The sequence below is a fragment of the Episyrphus balteatus genome, chromosome 2, assembly GCF_945859705.1.
Source record: "Episyrphus balteatus chromosome 2, idEpiBalt1.1, whole genome shotgun sequence".
NCBI classification, from domain to species: Eukaryota; Metazoa; Arthropoda; class Insecta; order Diptera; family Syrphidae; genus Episyrphus; species Episyrphus balteatus.
In genome coordinates, this window is record NC_079135.1 from 74503129 (window position 1) to 74520701 (window position 17573).

At 32.5% G+C, this 17573-nt stretch overlaps 2 protein-coding genes across 2 annotated transcripts; one reads left to right on the forward strand and one right to left on the reverse strand.

Moving 5' to 3' along the window:
• Positions 1-1717: 1717 nt before the first annotated feature.
• Positions 1718-8407, reverse strand: LOC129910647 (LSM12 homolog A). Its single transcript, XM_055988103.1, has 4 exons — positions 8000-8407; positions 2678-2928; positions 2459-2590; positions 1718-2384 (listed from the first exon to the last, which is right to left on the reverse strand). Exons 1-4 carry the CDS (start codon positions 8118-8120, stop codon positions 2199-2201), a joined length of 690 nt encoding a protein of 229 aa, XP_055844078.1. The 5' UTR covers positions 8121-8407; the 3' UTR covers positions 1718-2198.
• Positions 8408-11600: 3193 nt separating this feature from the next.
• On the forward strand, positions 11601-14971 carry LOC129911310 (tetratricopeptide repeat protein 17). The gene is made up of 4 exons (XM_055989054.1): positions 11601-11892; positions 11978-12867; positions 12930-13020; positions 14508-14971. The coding sequence occupies exons 1-4, from the start codon at positions 11785-11787 to the stop codon at positions 14805-14807; spliced, it is 1389 nt and encodes a 462-aa protein (XP_055845029.1). The 5' UTR covers positions 11601-11784; the 3' UTR covers positions 14808-14971.
• Positions 14972-17573: the final 2602 nt, after the last annotated feature.

Consider the following 17573-nt stretch of genomic DNA (forward strand, 5'->3'; position numbering starts at 1 on the left):
AAAAAGCGAAATAAAAAAAATAAATTGTTTATAACTTTTTGGTTTGAATAGATAGATGAAAAAAATTTATATAGGTAATTAAATAAACTATAAATTTGCCAAACTTCAATTAATTTCATATTCAAAATCCTGAGATAACTGTAAAAATATGTTTTTTTTTTTCTTAACTTGTTATATCTTTTGATCTAGAGCACATACAAATTGTATTAAACTTTAACACGCATGCTGATAATACTACCTTTCATTTAATATAACACACATAATGGTACGTGCTCTACAAGTTACACAATCTTAAATTGAAAACTTGAAAAATACCTCAAACACCTGTGGAGATCTGTTGCCGATGACCAGCCACCAGTGTATCTCAGTTTGAAATTTCGACATGGTGAGCTTTCATAAATTCTTACTTTTTTGTAGGCATAGTAGAAATATGATTGAAGCGACATCTACAAGGTGAAATAATAAGCTTTCAGTTGATATAAAATTTATTATAGGTTGTAGTACAAAAAATATGGATTTAAAGGTGATGGAATAAAAAATTTTTAGATTTTTCGGTTTTTTTTTTTTTTGTAAGAAAAATGATTTTTTAAGGTTTCACTTCTACCACGTGTGAATTGCACACATGATTTTTTTTGTTTTTAAACTATTTTTGTACAAGGTTATTAAAAATTTTCAAAAACTTTAAATAACGGTCAAAGAAATGTTTACCTCAAAAGTAGGACCTTTTTTGTCACAGTGCATGTATTTTTTTTAATCAGAATCTTTAGAGCCGTTGTTAAGACAATGGAATACAATTTTCTGGTCCATACCAGGTGATTTCTTGCAAACTTAGTTATGGTTTTACTGTAAGTGTAATTTTTTCATCATTTTGGGGTAAGGTTGGGATTTTTTTATTATTATAACCAGACCGCAATATCTTTATTACATTTGGACGCGTTTCCTTCTTAAGAAGGAATTTACCACTTCGAACTATTTTCAGCAGATTAAACTACGGCGCGAATAGGCCTCTTAATCAGCTAATTAAAAATTTTAATAAATTCTTTATTCTCATTGGTTCTACAAATGATAACTTTAAATCTGTAAGCTTTAAATGTAAATTTTTTGCTCTGAGTTGTTAAAATTTTGTTGTATTTAAATTTAGTTTTAAGTATTTTTTTTTTAATTTTTAACGTTAGTATTTAACGTATTGAATAAACAACAAAAAAAATAATCATGATATAGCAACCAAGATTTTTGTTATTGATCATCTGAATTTCCTTTTCCTCAATATTTAAATAAATACCAAAAAGTATGCAATCTTGTTAAAGAGAATTTTTTAACGTGTGATTTGATTACTTTAATGTGCGCATTTAGTAAATAATGACGATCTTTTGTCTTAAATTAAAAATGATACTACATGGAAATATAAATAAATTAGTCTTCATTGCATAATTTAAATTTTAAACGAGTTTTATCCATCAACTTTAGTCAGTAAAATGGCCCTAATCGATAAATTTGTTTAAGTATAAAATCACACACAGTACAGTAAAAACCTTTTACCATTACGTCTTATGATCAAACTGAATCCAAATGATTAAGAACGCTAGAAATCGTTGACCAAATGTAGTTATCATTGATTGACCCTTGTTTTATTATTATAAAAACATTTTAAAATTACGAAACAGCATCAACCCATTTTAACTCACAGTCTAACTTCAAAGAAATTTAGTCTTCCAGCTTAAAGCTAAAAAATAATTTATTTCGGAATCCTTTTTTTTTTGTTTTGCTAACCGATAATCCCATTCGGTAATTAACTATAAATTTTAAACAAGAAACTAATGGAGGAATTTTGATTTTGAAAGTAAACAACAATAAAGTATAAAAAAAAAACGCAAATACTTCTTCAAAAACAGTGTACAGTTGACTACATGCCTTCGTTCTTTTGAGGACCTTATTCTTAAACCGGACAATTTTGAACATTCAACGTAGACACGTATTCAAGTTGGATACTGAAATTGTAAATGAATGTCTACAATAAAAAAAAATATAGGTATATTTTCCTTGGGAAGTCGAGGACCCCCTTTTCAAGAAGGAAAGATGTCTTTTACTATAAATTAAAATAAACCGGGCGTTTTTCTGTTGAACATAATTTTTTCTCCTTTTATGTTTTAGATTTTTTTTTAAGGTTTTTAATTATTTTATTTTTGTTTTCTTTTGTTCTATGTGTTTGCAGGAACAGGCGATGGGGTTGCAGCATTATTCGAAGATGTTCCTACTGAAGTTGATGGCGCTGATGACGAAGATGAAGACGACGATGATGAAGCGGTTGCGGATAGTGGTGAAGAAGAAGATGTGCCCGCGGCGTTATTTTCTTGCAACGCTTGCGTCTTAAAGAATTGATCGATCTATATTGTAATAATTAAAAAAAATGTTTTTGTTATAAACAAATTTTTAAGTATATATTAATTAAAAATTATACCATTCTTTTAATATAATTGCATAAGACACGATTTTGTGTATTTCCAACCACATTTTTTGATCTATACGGTGGCGTAACTGTAACCTCGTTGAATATTTGTATATTAACGCCCTGCCAAGTGACGTCGTGGTTCTATAATAAAACAGAAAAATATAAAATATATTTAAGTTTATTTTTCAACATTACATATTTAAAATACGTATATATATTTTAATTTACCTTAAAATTCTTCGCAAGAACTCGATAAAGCTCCTGAGCTTCAGGGCTTACTTCAGAATTTTTTGACTTAATCCACGTTTGTCGATTTTGCACTGTTTGGCGCAGGCGAATTTTCAGCTGTTCTAAATTCAACTTCTGGGGCTCTTCGACAAAATTTCCATTACATTCTTTTATTACTTGCACGTTACTGCACAGTGATAAATTAAGAACGAAAACATCGTTCAGTTTCTCTGATGTCTTAGAATGGCTTTCTAGATGTTGCAATATTTAGGTTAAGGAAGTAACATTTTTATATTTTAAATATTAGATTAATAATTTAATTTTATTAAGATAATCTAGCGATGAAATCAATTCATTTGCAATAGTACAGGCTGAGTTACCAAACTCCGAAGAAAGTAAGATCACTTGGACAAATTTGAAATTTTAAAATAAATTTGCAATTTTTTTTTTCTTTGTTGTAGTTTTACAAATCGAAGAATTCTTGTATCCTAGAAATTGATGATCATGGACAGTGAGTGGTACTTTTTTTTATTATCAGGACTGAGGTCTATTACGAGCAGCAAGTAAACGATAGCCACGACAAAGAGCAAGTTTACAAAGATTTAAACGAGAAAGTCATAATGCCAAATCAAAACGAATAAATATTTTTTTTATGCTCACATGCATTCTAACGGCTAAAGCAACCAAATTATGAAAGCTAACGAAACCGAAAGCCAAACGATAGACAAATGGCAGTCATAAAAATTAACGAGTATCGTTGCAATAAAACCATTATGGAAACACGTAATCGCATTTCAACGATAACAAAATAGTTTCAACGATAACACTGGCCTACAAAATTTAATTTTTTCTCTGCTGCAGACACTAAAATATACTTTTCTATAGGTTTTTGATGTGCTGAACTCGAATCTGAAGTCAGAAATATCCTATCAGCTTCCGTTTTTGAAATATTTCCGTTAGACAATGCAAAAAAACGCTTGAGTTCAGCACATCAAAAACCTATAGAAAAGTATATCTTAGTCTCGACAAACCTTGTAGACTTGTGTAATCGTTTAAATTGGACCAGAATATCTATTCTACACCACTAAATTACAAGAGACAGGTTTGTATTGAGTTCAGTAAAATTTTGCAAAGACAAATTTTTTCGACACGAAACCAATGCCCTATAGAGCAAGTAAAAGTTGAATAGATGGTTTCTAGAAAACAAAGGATTAAGAAAAACATAATAACAGTATCTTTCGGGAAAAAAATCATTTTTACCAAAAACGTTTTTTTTTTTAAATATTTTTCGATGTAAATTTTTTTTGAAAGCTCCAATACAAAGGCAAGTTTTTTAGTAATACAAAAGTGTCTATCTCCTCCCGTTTAGGAGGGACTTATGTAAGTAAACTGTTAATTCTAACATTTTCACAATTAATGGAAAAATTGTCATTTTTAAAACCACAGAAGACTTCAAACTAAATCTGCCCAGACTTTTAAGTTTTATATCAATACCTTTTCTTTCACCCATTGATTCTGCTTATTTTTACTTTGATATTTTTTTGTATCTCTTGTCCTTATTAAAACAAATTATCAAAATTCGGGATTTTCTTTGAAAGTTCCGAGTCGAATTCTTTATTGACTGGGCTATACAAGAAACTGCTAGAGCTAGAGTTACATCATACTTATATGAAAAAATATACACATTATAAACATCTCTTCATCGCGGAAACATTAAAGTTTCGTTAAAAGTTCAAATTTGTACTGACTCAAAATCAACAAAAGAAAATCGTCAATGAACATCAAACTAGAAAAGTTCATAACAGATAAATCTCTCTGTACTAGAGATGCCGCGAACATTGATTTGGCCGAATACCGAATACTCGGCCACGCTCCTCGGCCGAATGCCGAATATTCGGCCTCCGAATATTCGGCCAAGGACACTCAGAAAAAAACGTTGGTAATTTCAAAAAATTTATACTTTGTCTCAAGAATAGATTCTAACCATGAATAACAAAACTACTTTTAAGATAAATGTCTGAACACACTACCTACTACTGCAAAGATAGACATCTAAAATCGAATTATATATGAGGACTGTTCGCCAAGATCGAACGGCGGACCCATACAAGTGGTGGTCAACACATACCTACTACAAAATTTCATATTTTGACAACATTTGCTAAAATCTACCTTTCTTCTCCTGGGACAAGTGTTTAAAGCGAAAGACTATTTTTCGAAGCAGCAATAGTCTACGAAGATAAACGTAATCGTTTACTACCAACAAATGCGGAACAAATAGTTTTCATTCACCACAACTTGCCTTTAGTAGATTATAAGTACTAAATTTACAATTTTTTAATAAAATACTACTCTGTACAGCAAAAATATGTACCATGCACATAAATTAACATTATGAAATAACAACATCCGTCTCTATCTCTAATGTTAGTTAAATTTCAAAAGTTATACACATTTTGTTAGAAATTCCAACGCATTTTACATTTGAGTTTTAATCTATTCTATAAAGTAACTTATTGGAAATAAAGAGAACATTGGTTTCGTTTTTCTGTTTAGTTCATTTTGTTTGAAATTTACTTTGAAAAAAGCGGACTAAAACAACACAATCTAACAATAACAAGACAACGAATTTTTAACCTAAGTTCACATAAACAAAAACATGCTATTTGTCTGGATCGCACAAATGAAAACTCCTCCCATTTAGAACTCCAATAGATCTGAGTCAAGAAGTTTTTACATTGGTTAGTTTCAATTTTGTGTAGAAAAATTACCGTTTTGAAAATACTCCAAATGTAACGCAGCTTATGAATACATTAAACTTTAATTGAACAGTAAAACCTCCTCGTATGGCTTGGTTGTTTTTATGAAAGTTTTTAGAATAATATTGAGTAAGTGTACGTTAATGGAAAATATTCAGGGACAAAATCTACCTCGACTTCATAAAAGCAAACATGCAGCAATACTCCAAAATGTAACTGATGTCCTATTAAGAGTAAATTCTAACTAATTTACTACTCGTTCTTAGAAACAAAAAACAATAGGTCTAAAAAATCGTATCAATTACACTGGTCAACAAGGTTTTTGCCACAAAAACAAAAATATACTTTTCTGAAAGTTTTTAGGGTGATGAACTCGAATCCGAATAAAAAAAATTCTATTAGACTCCGTTCTTGAGATATTACCGTTATAAAATGACAAAAAGTGTCAATTTGGCTGTTTTCGAGGTTATGTTTTTATGTGAGATAATTCATTACAAAGAATTTTGTGACAGTGTCAAAAAAAGCTCTTTAAATCTTTCCGATATCTATTTTATTACCCGAGATGTCTTAAGATTAAATATGTCTTTGGCTCAAAAATAGCACTGGTAAACCTTTAACTTTTTTGACACAAGATCGAAAATATACTTTCCGGAAGGTTTTTGGGGTGCTGAAGGCTGAACTCGAATCCGAAATTAGAAAAATTCTATTAGCCTTTGTTCTTGAAATATTACCGCTATAAAATGCAAAATAAAGGCTTTTTTATAACGCTAATATTTCAAGAGCGGAGGCTAAAAGAATTTTTCTGATTTCGGACTCGAGTTCAGAAAACCTTCAGAAAAGTATATTTTTGTTCTTCTGGGAAAAATCTTGTTAATCAGTGACTTAAACTTTAGATAAACTTAAGTTTGTTTTTTGTTTATTAACTTACAAAAGATATCTCGGGCAGTAAAAAAGATATCGGAAAGATTTAAAGAGTTTTTTGAAGAAGAAAATAAGTTCTCATAGAAACCGTTACAAATTCTTTTGTAATAAATTACTTCACATAAAAATATAGCCTTGAAAACGGAAAATATTACGTTTTTTGTAATTTTATAACGGTAATACTTAAATAAAAGAGGCCAATCAAAAACCTCCAGAAAAGTATTTTTTGGTTCTTATGGCAAAAAAAAGTTCAATTTTATTGACCAGTGTTATCTCTAACTTATAGTAGGTACTTGGCTGAATAATTGGAACTAATATAAACTCGAGGCTAATTGTTTTACCCCAATACCTCCTGACAGACATGTCTGATCTAGATCAGAATTGGTAAGGACACAACACCATAACCGGCCACTAAAGTGTTGTTGGTCGTTAATGGAATATATGTAAGTAAAATTTGATATTTTTCGACAAACTGACTCGTAAAATCAGATAATTTTAGCATACGTACCCTAAGCAAAGTTTTCAGGTTAGGAGTCAAATGTTCAGGTTAGGAGTCAAATGTCAGATTAGCGGGTGCTTAAAAAAAAAAAAAATATATCAATAAAGTTTACTGATTACATTTGATCCATATGGGTATGGGACTTGATTACCAAACCAAAATTAGGGAATTTCCAAAATTCATTTAAAAATAACTGTGTACATATTTTTCAATGTGAAGGTTTTTAATAAAACAACAAATAAATCAACGGATTGTCGACGCTTTCGGAAACTTCTTTATTTTGAAACAAGTGGATGCTAATTTTGAAGACATGGCGAAGCTATCATCATTTAACATGAGTTGCAAAAAATGTAGTGCAATTCATTATAGTTATTAGTTATATCTAATAGATAGTTATCTTAGCTTAAATAAATTATTACCAGGAAAACTATTGCATAACCCCAGATACCACACGTTGTTAAAATAAAACCAAGTTTAGAGGACAATACAAAATCTGCTTCGGTCATATTAAAGACATAACTTCCCTATCAACGAAAATGAACAAAAAGACACGAACTACATTTTTATCACACAAATGTCCTGACGACAGGTGCAATAGACATTTTAAGTTTTAAAAGGATCCCACCTACCGACAGACAGCCCAATAAAATGTGTCTTTATTTATTAAACAAATGATTTGTTGTAAATAAAAAAAAAAAACATCGAAATATATGAATAAAACTTTCTCTCGCATATTTGAGAGACGATACCGTACAACACAATTTAATGAGAAAATGCATACATAACCTGCTTTTTCTATGCAAGACGTCAAAATAGTGCAAAATCGATTTCTTCATTGGAAGCAAGAATTGTATTCATGTTGATCATTTGATTTTGCTATTTTCGAGATATTTTTTTGATTTTGAAATCATTTTTTAATTCTTTGAGATGCATTGTAATTATTTGTGTTGGTGTTTTGGTTTACGGCAACCGTTTGTCCATTGTGTTGGCACTCTTTGCAAGTCGAATTGATTTCATCAGCACTTCTTTGGTCAGTATAATAGACAACTGGGCGATTATTCATGTCTGAGAGATCGCAGATTTATTTTGGAGACATTTTTAATTTTAATTTTTGGTTTTTGTTTTCTTTTTTAAAAAGGATACTTAATATTAGCATTTTTGTAGTATGATCGAATGCTAGGACTTCGCCTTCGACTTCTTGGTTGAAGCATGTCGTACAGAGAACTGTCGATCCAATTGTAAAACAATCATTTACCGCGGCCATTTTTAATATTTTACAATTGAAATGTTAAAACATTACTGAACTATGGAGTTTGTTTGAAAACGCTTTTAGTTTATATTGATGATTGTTAATCGGAATATTGTAATTTTTAATAATGGAAATATGAAAATAAACGGCAATAAGTCGACGAGCGGAACGAGTGAAGAAACTTCTTTTTCTTCTTTTCCACCACACGAATTGCGGTGGGAAGAAATAGGCGAAGAAGAAGTAGAATGATGGGAATTTTTTGGATGGATGGAATATTTTGTGCGTTCAGTGATGAAAAGCTTCATTTTGTGCACTGGATGTTTTGAGAGTGTTCGAGAATACGACTTCTTGTTAAAAATGTTACAGTCGGCTCACACTAGTCGCGTTTTTGTGAGAAATTTAATAGCCTCTTTTCACTAGAGCCCAAATGAGATAATTTCGCAAATTATAACATTTCGAATGCCAAATCGTATAGAAAAAAAAATAATTTGAAATTGGAACTGGCCTAATTTGCGAAAACAGCATAAGCTGCGTTCCTTTGGAAATATTTATCTACTTTTTAGTACTTAAAACTACTTTGAACTACTTTGCTATACTGAAAAAGTAGTTCAAAGCAGCTTTAAGTACTAAAAAGTAGATAAATATTTCCAAAGGAACGCAGCTATAATGGTCTGTTATCAGTACTCAAATGGCAGGGTAATTCACAAGACTTTCCAAGGTTTCCAAAGCTGTGTTCCTTTGGCATTAAGTATCTACCATTGACCTACTATATATGGACTGCTAGTCGTTTGACTTTTCCATACAAAAATTGAAAAAAAAATGATTCCACATCTTTCTAGCTCTACTAGCGGTATAACTTTAGACGGCGAAAAGAGGAAACTTTTAGTGAATGACATCTGTCGTTAAAAGGTAGTGCTTTCTCTGTTTTTCTATATTGGTTCCTTTCGCACTTCTTCAAAAATGTTGCACTTATTCTCCGCTTTTTTTTAGGGCGCTAGTATCGCGAAGAAACAAGTGGAACCAACCTGAATATGATTCTAGCAGTCCATATATATTAAGTCAATGGTATCTACTGCTAAGTACTTTTGGTTGTATTCAACTTCATTTCTTCTATAGAAAAAATGTCTTTGAATGGATTCAGAAGTACTAAAAAGTACTTTGCTGAGCTCAAACCTACTAACAATTTTGCTTCTATAATGCTTTACAGAATCAACAATTGCACCTGTAAAGCTTTATAGAACCAAAATTGTTTGTCGGGAAAAGCACACAGCCATAACTTTTTTTTTAACGCAACCTAATGCCGACTTTTCACGAGTCGATATTTTTGACATGCGGCAAAGCCATCGGCATATAAGTCGAATCGGGTGAACCTAAGCCACAGGTGATTAAAGTGACTATCCCCATAGAAGAATGCTAGTCGACTTTAGCAGTGCGACATATCGTCGCCTCAATAAAATATTGTCGTATGTGCAAAATTGAGGTTTTGAGATTTGAATGCAGTTTTGCTAATTAATTTTTTCTCCTCCATTCTGTGAGATCCGTTTTTCGATATCTCTATCCGTTTCCGAGATAATCGCTATGCATTTTGTCGTATGTGAAGGTTTACAAACATTTTCAGTAGCTTTTTGTCGTAAGTGCACAGAAAACGTGCACATACGACAAAAATTATCACATACTACAATTTTTTCATACAAATCTGTGTTTTTCTTCGTTCGGTAAATAATTGTCGTATGTGCTGTTTTTGCAACACATACAACAAAATTTTACTGGAATTTCAGTAAACGTTTGGCGTTTGTCCCATAACGAAATACACTGACGAGTGTAATTTCAGTTGCAATCAAGATGTCGAGCAGGTCGGACGAGTCGACCTGCGCCAAGTGTATCCGAGGAGCTTTATGCTTTATGCATAAAAATAGTGGTTTTATGATTTTATTAATTTAGCATACGTAACGAAATATTGGAAGATAAATTCTTTGATGCCGATCCTTTAGGTTCCCCCAATATTTCGAATCCAGTGACAATGAAAACTTGGCCCTACGAAATTTGTATGAAGCTTTTATCGTGCTATCTTAAAACTGTAATAATAGTAAGGCCGACTTTTCACGAGTCGATTTTAGCCGCACGATATGTCGGTCGACTAGGATTTTTCTATGAGGATTGTCACTTTTAGTCGCCTGCGACTTACGTTCACACGGGACGAAAAGCTTCGCCGCACGGCAAAAATCTACTCGTGAAAAGTCCCAATAACTTAATTTTAGTAAACTGTGATCTTATTAATTTTAAAATTGCTTTAAAAAAAATGTTTTTTTTTTCTATTTATGTGATTTTATCTTTAGGAAAGAATTTTGTTGTGAAGTCAATAACCCAAAGTAATATACCTACCCGAATTTAGCGAAACCTCCCATCCCAAGTAAAAATTTAGCTTTCATAAGGGTCAATGCAAGCTATTTTTTGGCTTTCGTAACAAGAAGGACAGGTCTTATGCAAATCATTTTTGAGCATTTTACCGAAATTGCATAGGACTTTCCTTCACAGGTAATCCACGCTAGGCTTTAGTACGCAGCAGAAGCGAAAAGAAATATTTCATACAAAATTTCGCTAACGAAATCTTGATCGAAAAATTCCGTTTTGATTTTCGTTTTTCAGTACGCAGCTCTAGTTTTCACTCATTTTGTCACTTAGGGCCAGTTGTACAAATATTTAATCCGCGGATCAGCAACTTTTATCTTCTGAAATCAGAAGTAAAGCTGAAGTATTGTACTGGTTCAAGGTCCATACATGTGAAAATAGCCACATCCTTGCTTGAACCGAAGTCGACCCGCAGCTAATCCGACGAAATCGGCGAGTTAAATTCCTGAACCAAGGCTGATCCGCGTTCGTACAACTGGCACTTACTTTTTACTGTCCTGTGCATTTTTCTTGACTCCAAGTGCAGTGTTGGCGGTTTTTTCACTTTTAATTCATTTGTTTCTTGCTTTAAAAATTATTTTCTGTTGATTTTACTTGATTTTAAATTAATTTTGAATTTTTTTATTTTGACTTTGATAGAATACTCGATGATATTTTTTAAAGCTGCTTGAACCGAACTTGACCAGCAGCTAATCCGCTAATCCGATATTGACGAGTTAAATTCTTGAACCAACTCAGATCCACGTTTGTACAACCGGCACTTACTTTCCAGTCACCTTTCCAATAAAATTATCAAAATTGGATGGATTTTTTTTGACATCAAAGACCCAGAAATTACCTAAATATAGTCGCTAAATTTTCTGAACCATGCCCCATATATCTTCCTCACGTTGTCAAAATTCGATCGTCAAATATGACAAAATTTGGGACCTTTCCTGTTTAACTACTGCCATTCAAATATAAAAATTAAAGAACGACCTAACAGATAGGTGTTCGTTTTTTGACAATCAAATTTTGACAACGTTCGGAAGAATTCCCCTACTGTGTATTGAAAAAATTACGATTTTCCGATGTTCGTACTAGCAGCGTACTAGTGTTATGTACAGTCCGAACCCTAAAAACACATGACACTTTTGCTCCCGTCAAGCACAAGTGCGTGCTGCAAAACTGCAACCAAATGCGAACAGATTCCATTCCGATTATTTACATGCTTTTGTTTATTTTTATTTAAAAAAAAATAATGTTCTTATTTTATAAGAAAATATAAATAATGGTTTCTCGAACTATATTAATTATTGTGTGTTTATTCCACATTGCACTCTCAATTGCTGCTGTTAACCATTGGGTAGTGAATGATAATGGAAAAATACTTCAAAAGGTAAGTCGTATTTCACAGGAAACATTCAATTCCCATGTGACCAAAGAACTTATCGCAACATACTACCTACAAATATTTCTTCCAGATTGATTCGCCTTTTTATATGCGAGAACCAAACAATTTAATTGCATTTCTTGACCAAATAAAGTACAATGACGTTGTCGAGAGTACCTACCTCGAGTTGCTGCGGCAACGTGAAAAAATGGCAGAACAAATAAACTTCTCCATTCAATTTGGCATGGAAATCATTGACCAGGCCAAATGTGCTCTAGACTACTATGTCATTGAGAAACAAATTTCATCTACTAAAATTACAAAAGACTATCTTAAAAGAATAAACCTAAAGAATTCCAAAAAGAAATCACCCGCATTACCAGAGATGGGAATTCCTAAATCTAGTCCCTTCTGTTGGGAATATACTAGTTTAAATGTTGGAATATGTTGTTACGATCATTTAGAAGGCCTAAAAGGCACTTATACTTTGCAAATTGAACCAGAAGAAGAACTGACAACTAATGAATTGGACTTTAAATCAAAACGTTTCGTGCAAACCTTAATCGATGGTTTGACGGAAAGTCCAACTTCATGGAAATACCACACATTAAGTTCATATTATTGGCGGATGCAAGGTGATGGAACGCAAGCTGTTGAATGTGCCAAACGAGCTGTAATGCTGGCACCACGTAAAGTCAGGGACATTCCATTGCTTAGTTTGGGTATAATTTTGTATAGGGCGGGAAAATTGCGTGATGCTGAAGTTGTTCTATCAGCGGCTGTTGATCATGCTCCTGAAGTTGCAGAAAATCATTTTGCTCTGGGTACAACCTTAGCAATGATTCATGAATTTAATAGATCTCTTACACACTTCGATACGGCTGAAAAGCTGGATCCGAGTTTTATTCCACGAACATTGCCATTGAAAAACTTTATCTCATGTGTTGAGAATTTAATCAGGAAAACTTCCAAGATGTATAGGTAAGATTAATGTGGGTATGATTTCTTGAAGAATTTATATTTAATTTATTGTTTATTTTCAGTTACGCTGAGTATATTAAAAGCGAGGTCAGTGGACTGAAAAGTATGAAGACATTGATAACACAAAGCCATGAAAAATTGATCCAGCAACAGGTACTTAAACTTATTTGCTTGTAAATTAGTGAATTCTTATCAAAAATATCTACGATACAAAAGCTGTGGTGTGTGTTTCATGTTTGTACGTTGCTCATTACTCAACTCAAAAGTAACATTGAAGGGCTGTCTTGTTTGTATGCTGGGCCGTACAACTACGATATAAGGTGTTATGGAATATTTCCACCTTTGTTCTCCTATTGGGCAGTGGCACTCATAACCCTAGCTATATATTGCCTTGGTAAACTTAGTGGATGCTTTTATAAAAACAAATTTTCCTGACAATGTTTGACTCTTTTCAAACATGGGAACGTAAATGTTGCTCAAGGGATTCCTCCTAAATTTATTGGTATCGGCAATACATTTTTGTAGGGGAATTTGTCTGTAATTTCATATCATAGTTTTTTCCTTGAATTTTGAAGGAAATTGATGATCGCACAATAAATTCTGTGCCACAAAAATGTTGGTTATACCATACGGGGAAATAGGGCATCAACTACCCCATCGTGTACGGTTTTTATAAATATACTTCAGCAAACCACCAGCTCTTACTCAGTTGCACTAATTCTTCCTCGACTGTTCTACGCCATGAGATTCTCGATCTTCCGATTCTTTGTTCTTTATTGGACCCAAATCGTTTTCAGATGCAACTTTTTTAATAATAATAATAATAATAATAATAATTTAACTATATGTCTGTAAGACCTAAGGTCTTTTAAATGCTACTGCACGGCACTAGTTAGAAGAAATAGAAAGATAGGAAAGATTTTTTGTTGGTACAGTGAATTGAGAATAAGATGATTATTATCTCATATAGTCCCACGGGTGGCTTCCAAGCTGGGGGATTATGAAAAGAATGCTGCCTGAGGTAGGGCTCGAACCCACAACCTTCAGGTTAGCAGTCAAGTACTACATCCACTGCACCATTGCCACCCGCAATGTTTTATGTTTATGTTTGGGAAAAGATGAAAGTCTGATGGTGCGAAATCAGGTGAATAAAGGGGATGGGCGATTATATGATACTACGAATCTCGAAGTTTTCCCATAGCCAAAGAACATTTATAAACTGGACGATAATGTTTTTTCCATGGACCCCTCAGAGTGTTGATGTGAGCCATACAGTACGCTTCCAGTTGTTCTATTTTGTGTGTCAGAACAAATTTTGCTATTATTTTGGCAACTGCAGGAAGGACACATATCTCTAAATTTTCGCATTTCAGCAGGTAAGGTGTTCTTTTTAACTTAGCAGAGTACCATTTCTTTAACTAGAGCTTTTGAGCTCCGAACACCTTGAGGTCCTTGGTTTACCTATATACAGTTCTGATTTTGCACATGTTTGCGTCATTTTCTGGTTCTTGGGCCAAAGCGTTTATGTGATTTCACTTGTCTTGGTCCACACTAATAAATTCCAGCTCGGCCCCCTCTTCTTATTGTGCAGCGGCGATAAAAAATACACAAGGATAAATAATTTATAAATTTTCTTACAGGTTCCACTAGGAGCACGTTTCTTTGATGCAAAAACACCCAATGACGAACTATTGCATCGTGGTCAATATTGTAGTACTAGAACTCTAGCCGGAACCGATGAACCGGTTCTATTTTGTGATTTTTATTCGGATTTACAAATGAAATTGGAAAGCAAAGAAGTCGATATAGAGTCGTTGGAAAGAGAACTGAAAGCCAATAGTGATGCAATTATTAAACAATTGTCTTCGGAATTTCATACACAATTCGATTTTAATAATTCTCCTCCATCTGCGGTAACAACGACAACCAAGGGAAAGTAATCTTGAAATAAGATTTATACTGTGTATATGTTTAACTTTTAAATTGATTTTTTTTATATATAAAAAATCTATAATGCAATTTCGGACTTATGAGAGAAAATATAAACTGCGTGAAAATACTTTTTTTTAAATGAATTAATAACCGACATACATACATATTCTGATTAAGTTGTTTTATTTTTCAATGAAATCTTATGCGACAGCAAAACATATAAATAAAATGTAAGCAAAAATAAACATTATAAATAAAAAAAAAAACAAGGAGACGATAAATACTGCTATTATCAGTATGGTATCGTTGTATTATTTCGTTAAAAGTCGTTAATAAGGCTCTTGGGGAAACTTACAAAGTTCCCAAAACACTAATTATAAACCTAAATTGTATGTACATAGTTTTTACTACGGTTTTTTTTTTTTAAATAAAATCATATAAATTAACTATCAAAATGCTTAATATTCGTTTAATATATTAACCCAACAGGAAACTTTTAGGAAACAGAAAACAATAAGATTTATTTATTTATGATTGTGAGTTTGAAGGATATACTTTTCGTGAATCTCTAGGAGATTTTTTCCCTTAGAAATATTGACGCAAAATTTTGAACGATTGAGTAAAATGCTAAGGCCATTTTAGTGAGTTACTAAGTCAAAACCAGACTGATTTTTAGCTTAGTATCGTTTAAAATTTTGCGCCATTGTTTTCCTCCAGAATTTATTTTACAACCGTGAATATCCCTCTGAATGTACTTCCTGGGAACAAAAAATCATAAATTCCCCTCAAAAATTTATTGCTGATGCACCAGTAAAATATGAGGAAAACTTTTGAGCATCATTTACTTTCCCAAGTTTTTAAATTGGGAAACATTTTAACTTACAAAAACCAAAATAAAATCGAGCAAGCAATTTTTCTTTTATAACATTTCGATTCAATTTGGTTCTGTATAGTTAAGTTTTAAACCAACCGAAATACATAACAGAATTATTGGCCTTGCATTTCAATGCAATGCGTTTTTTCTGATCCTCTCGATCAATATTTTTTTGCAATCAAGTAGGTTTTCATCTAATCGTAAAAAAATCTTTGGTTCTTTGAAAGGACTTTAGTTTTACATTGTAAATTCCTTCTTAGCAATGATAAAATTGTAAATTCCTTCTTAGCAATGATAAATTACCATTGCAAAGAGTGGTTCTTTTGAAGCCGTTTTGCGAAGTAGCGGATCCTGGTGAAATTAAATTTATCGACTGTTTCGGCCTTCTTATCTCGATGATGGTGTATACTTTGTTTTTGTCTCATTCCCCACGTTCAACGCAGGCCACCTAAATTTAAGTTCTGAATTTTCAGAGCCTCTGATTGGTCAGAATCAAATTTCACCTAACTTTTTATGACATCTCTCTAATCAGAACCTCTAATCATTTAGAATTTAAGTTCAGGTTTCCTGCGTTGAACGCGGGGATTGACTGTTTGTTTCGTTCTTCTAAAAATGTAAACTCAAATCTTCGGTGATGTTCTGGATAAATTAGGATGGGCAGCGAAATTTACCCAAGGTCATTCCTTATAAATGGATGGCAGGGACGTTAAAATATAAAATAACTCTGTTAAGCTCATCCCTATTTACGCTTTCATAAACAACTGTTAAATTGATGAAGAGTATTTGATCCTTGGTTTTTCTGTTAAAAAGGGGGAAGATTTGATCAATTGTTAATTTTCCTCGTCGTAGTATGTCGCATTAAACCTCTAAAGTTGTCGCAAATTAGAGCATCTCCCTCGTTTAAGACAAGGCTAAGTATATCGAGTTTCAATTATTTAGACAAAGTTTTATTCCGACCAGAGATCACATCTCTAATCGCTTTCTTACATCTTATAGATCGAATAGAAGGGTTAGCTATCTTCGCTGTGGAAAAGTGGTCCACCAACTGTGAATCTCCTACACAAATTCTGTTTTCAATACCGCAGATTTCTATTATGGACTGGCATTCTGTAATTCCTATAACACAACTCTCAATACATTTGCATAATTGTGTTTCCGAAAGCCACACTAGCACGTATCCATTAGTGTGTTGAATAATAGTTTTGAATGCCTACAAAGCACGATCTTATATGGAACATATTGACATAAGATAGCTTTTTTTTAAGCTGGTATCCAAACCATACTTGGTTGATGATTTGGTTCATGTGCCTTACTAAACCACGATTTCCATGCTTTTAAAGATCCACAGGAAAACCATCGGAGCAGGTGGTTTTTTGTTTTAAAGCTTTTTATAACTTTTTTACTTCTTTTATGTTGGTTGAAGTTGTTTTGTCCAGATTGAATGGCGTTCGGTTGTCTTCTTGTTCTGTCTCGCTGTTTAAATTATTTTCATTAAGCGGCTGCTAGAAATGCTAATTGAATACTTACACTATTTTCTTTTCTTCGGTGATTAGATTACCTTCAATGTTTCTAAGAGGTTGCGTTTGGATTTTAGAACCCGCTGCAAGTTGCTTGGCTTTAAAGAAAAACCTTCGAGTGTTGTTTCGATTGCGAAATTTGTTTATCCCTTTTAGGGCTCTGTTATAGCTATCAGTAAAATCCATCAGTAAAAATTTTGTTTAGCTATTTTGAATACTTTAAACTTTTATTTTGAGCAAAATATTGATGAAATAAGTTGAAAGCTTATTTAAACTAATTTTTTCAAAAAGAAGCAATGTTGGTGTTATATTTTAGTCACAAATCCATTTTATAAATTTTACTATTCAGTAAAATGAAATTTCATCAGTAAAATTTTTAAAAT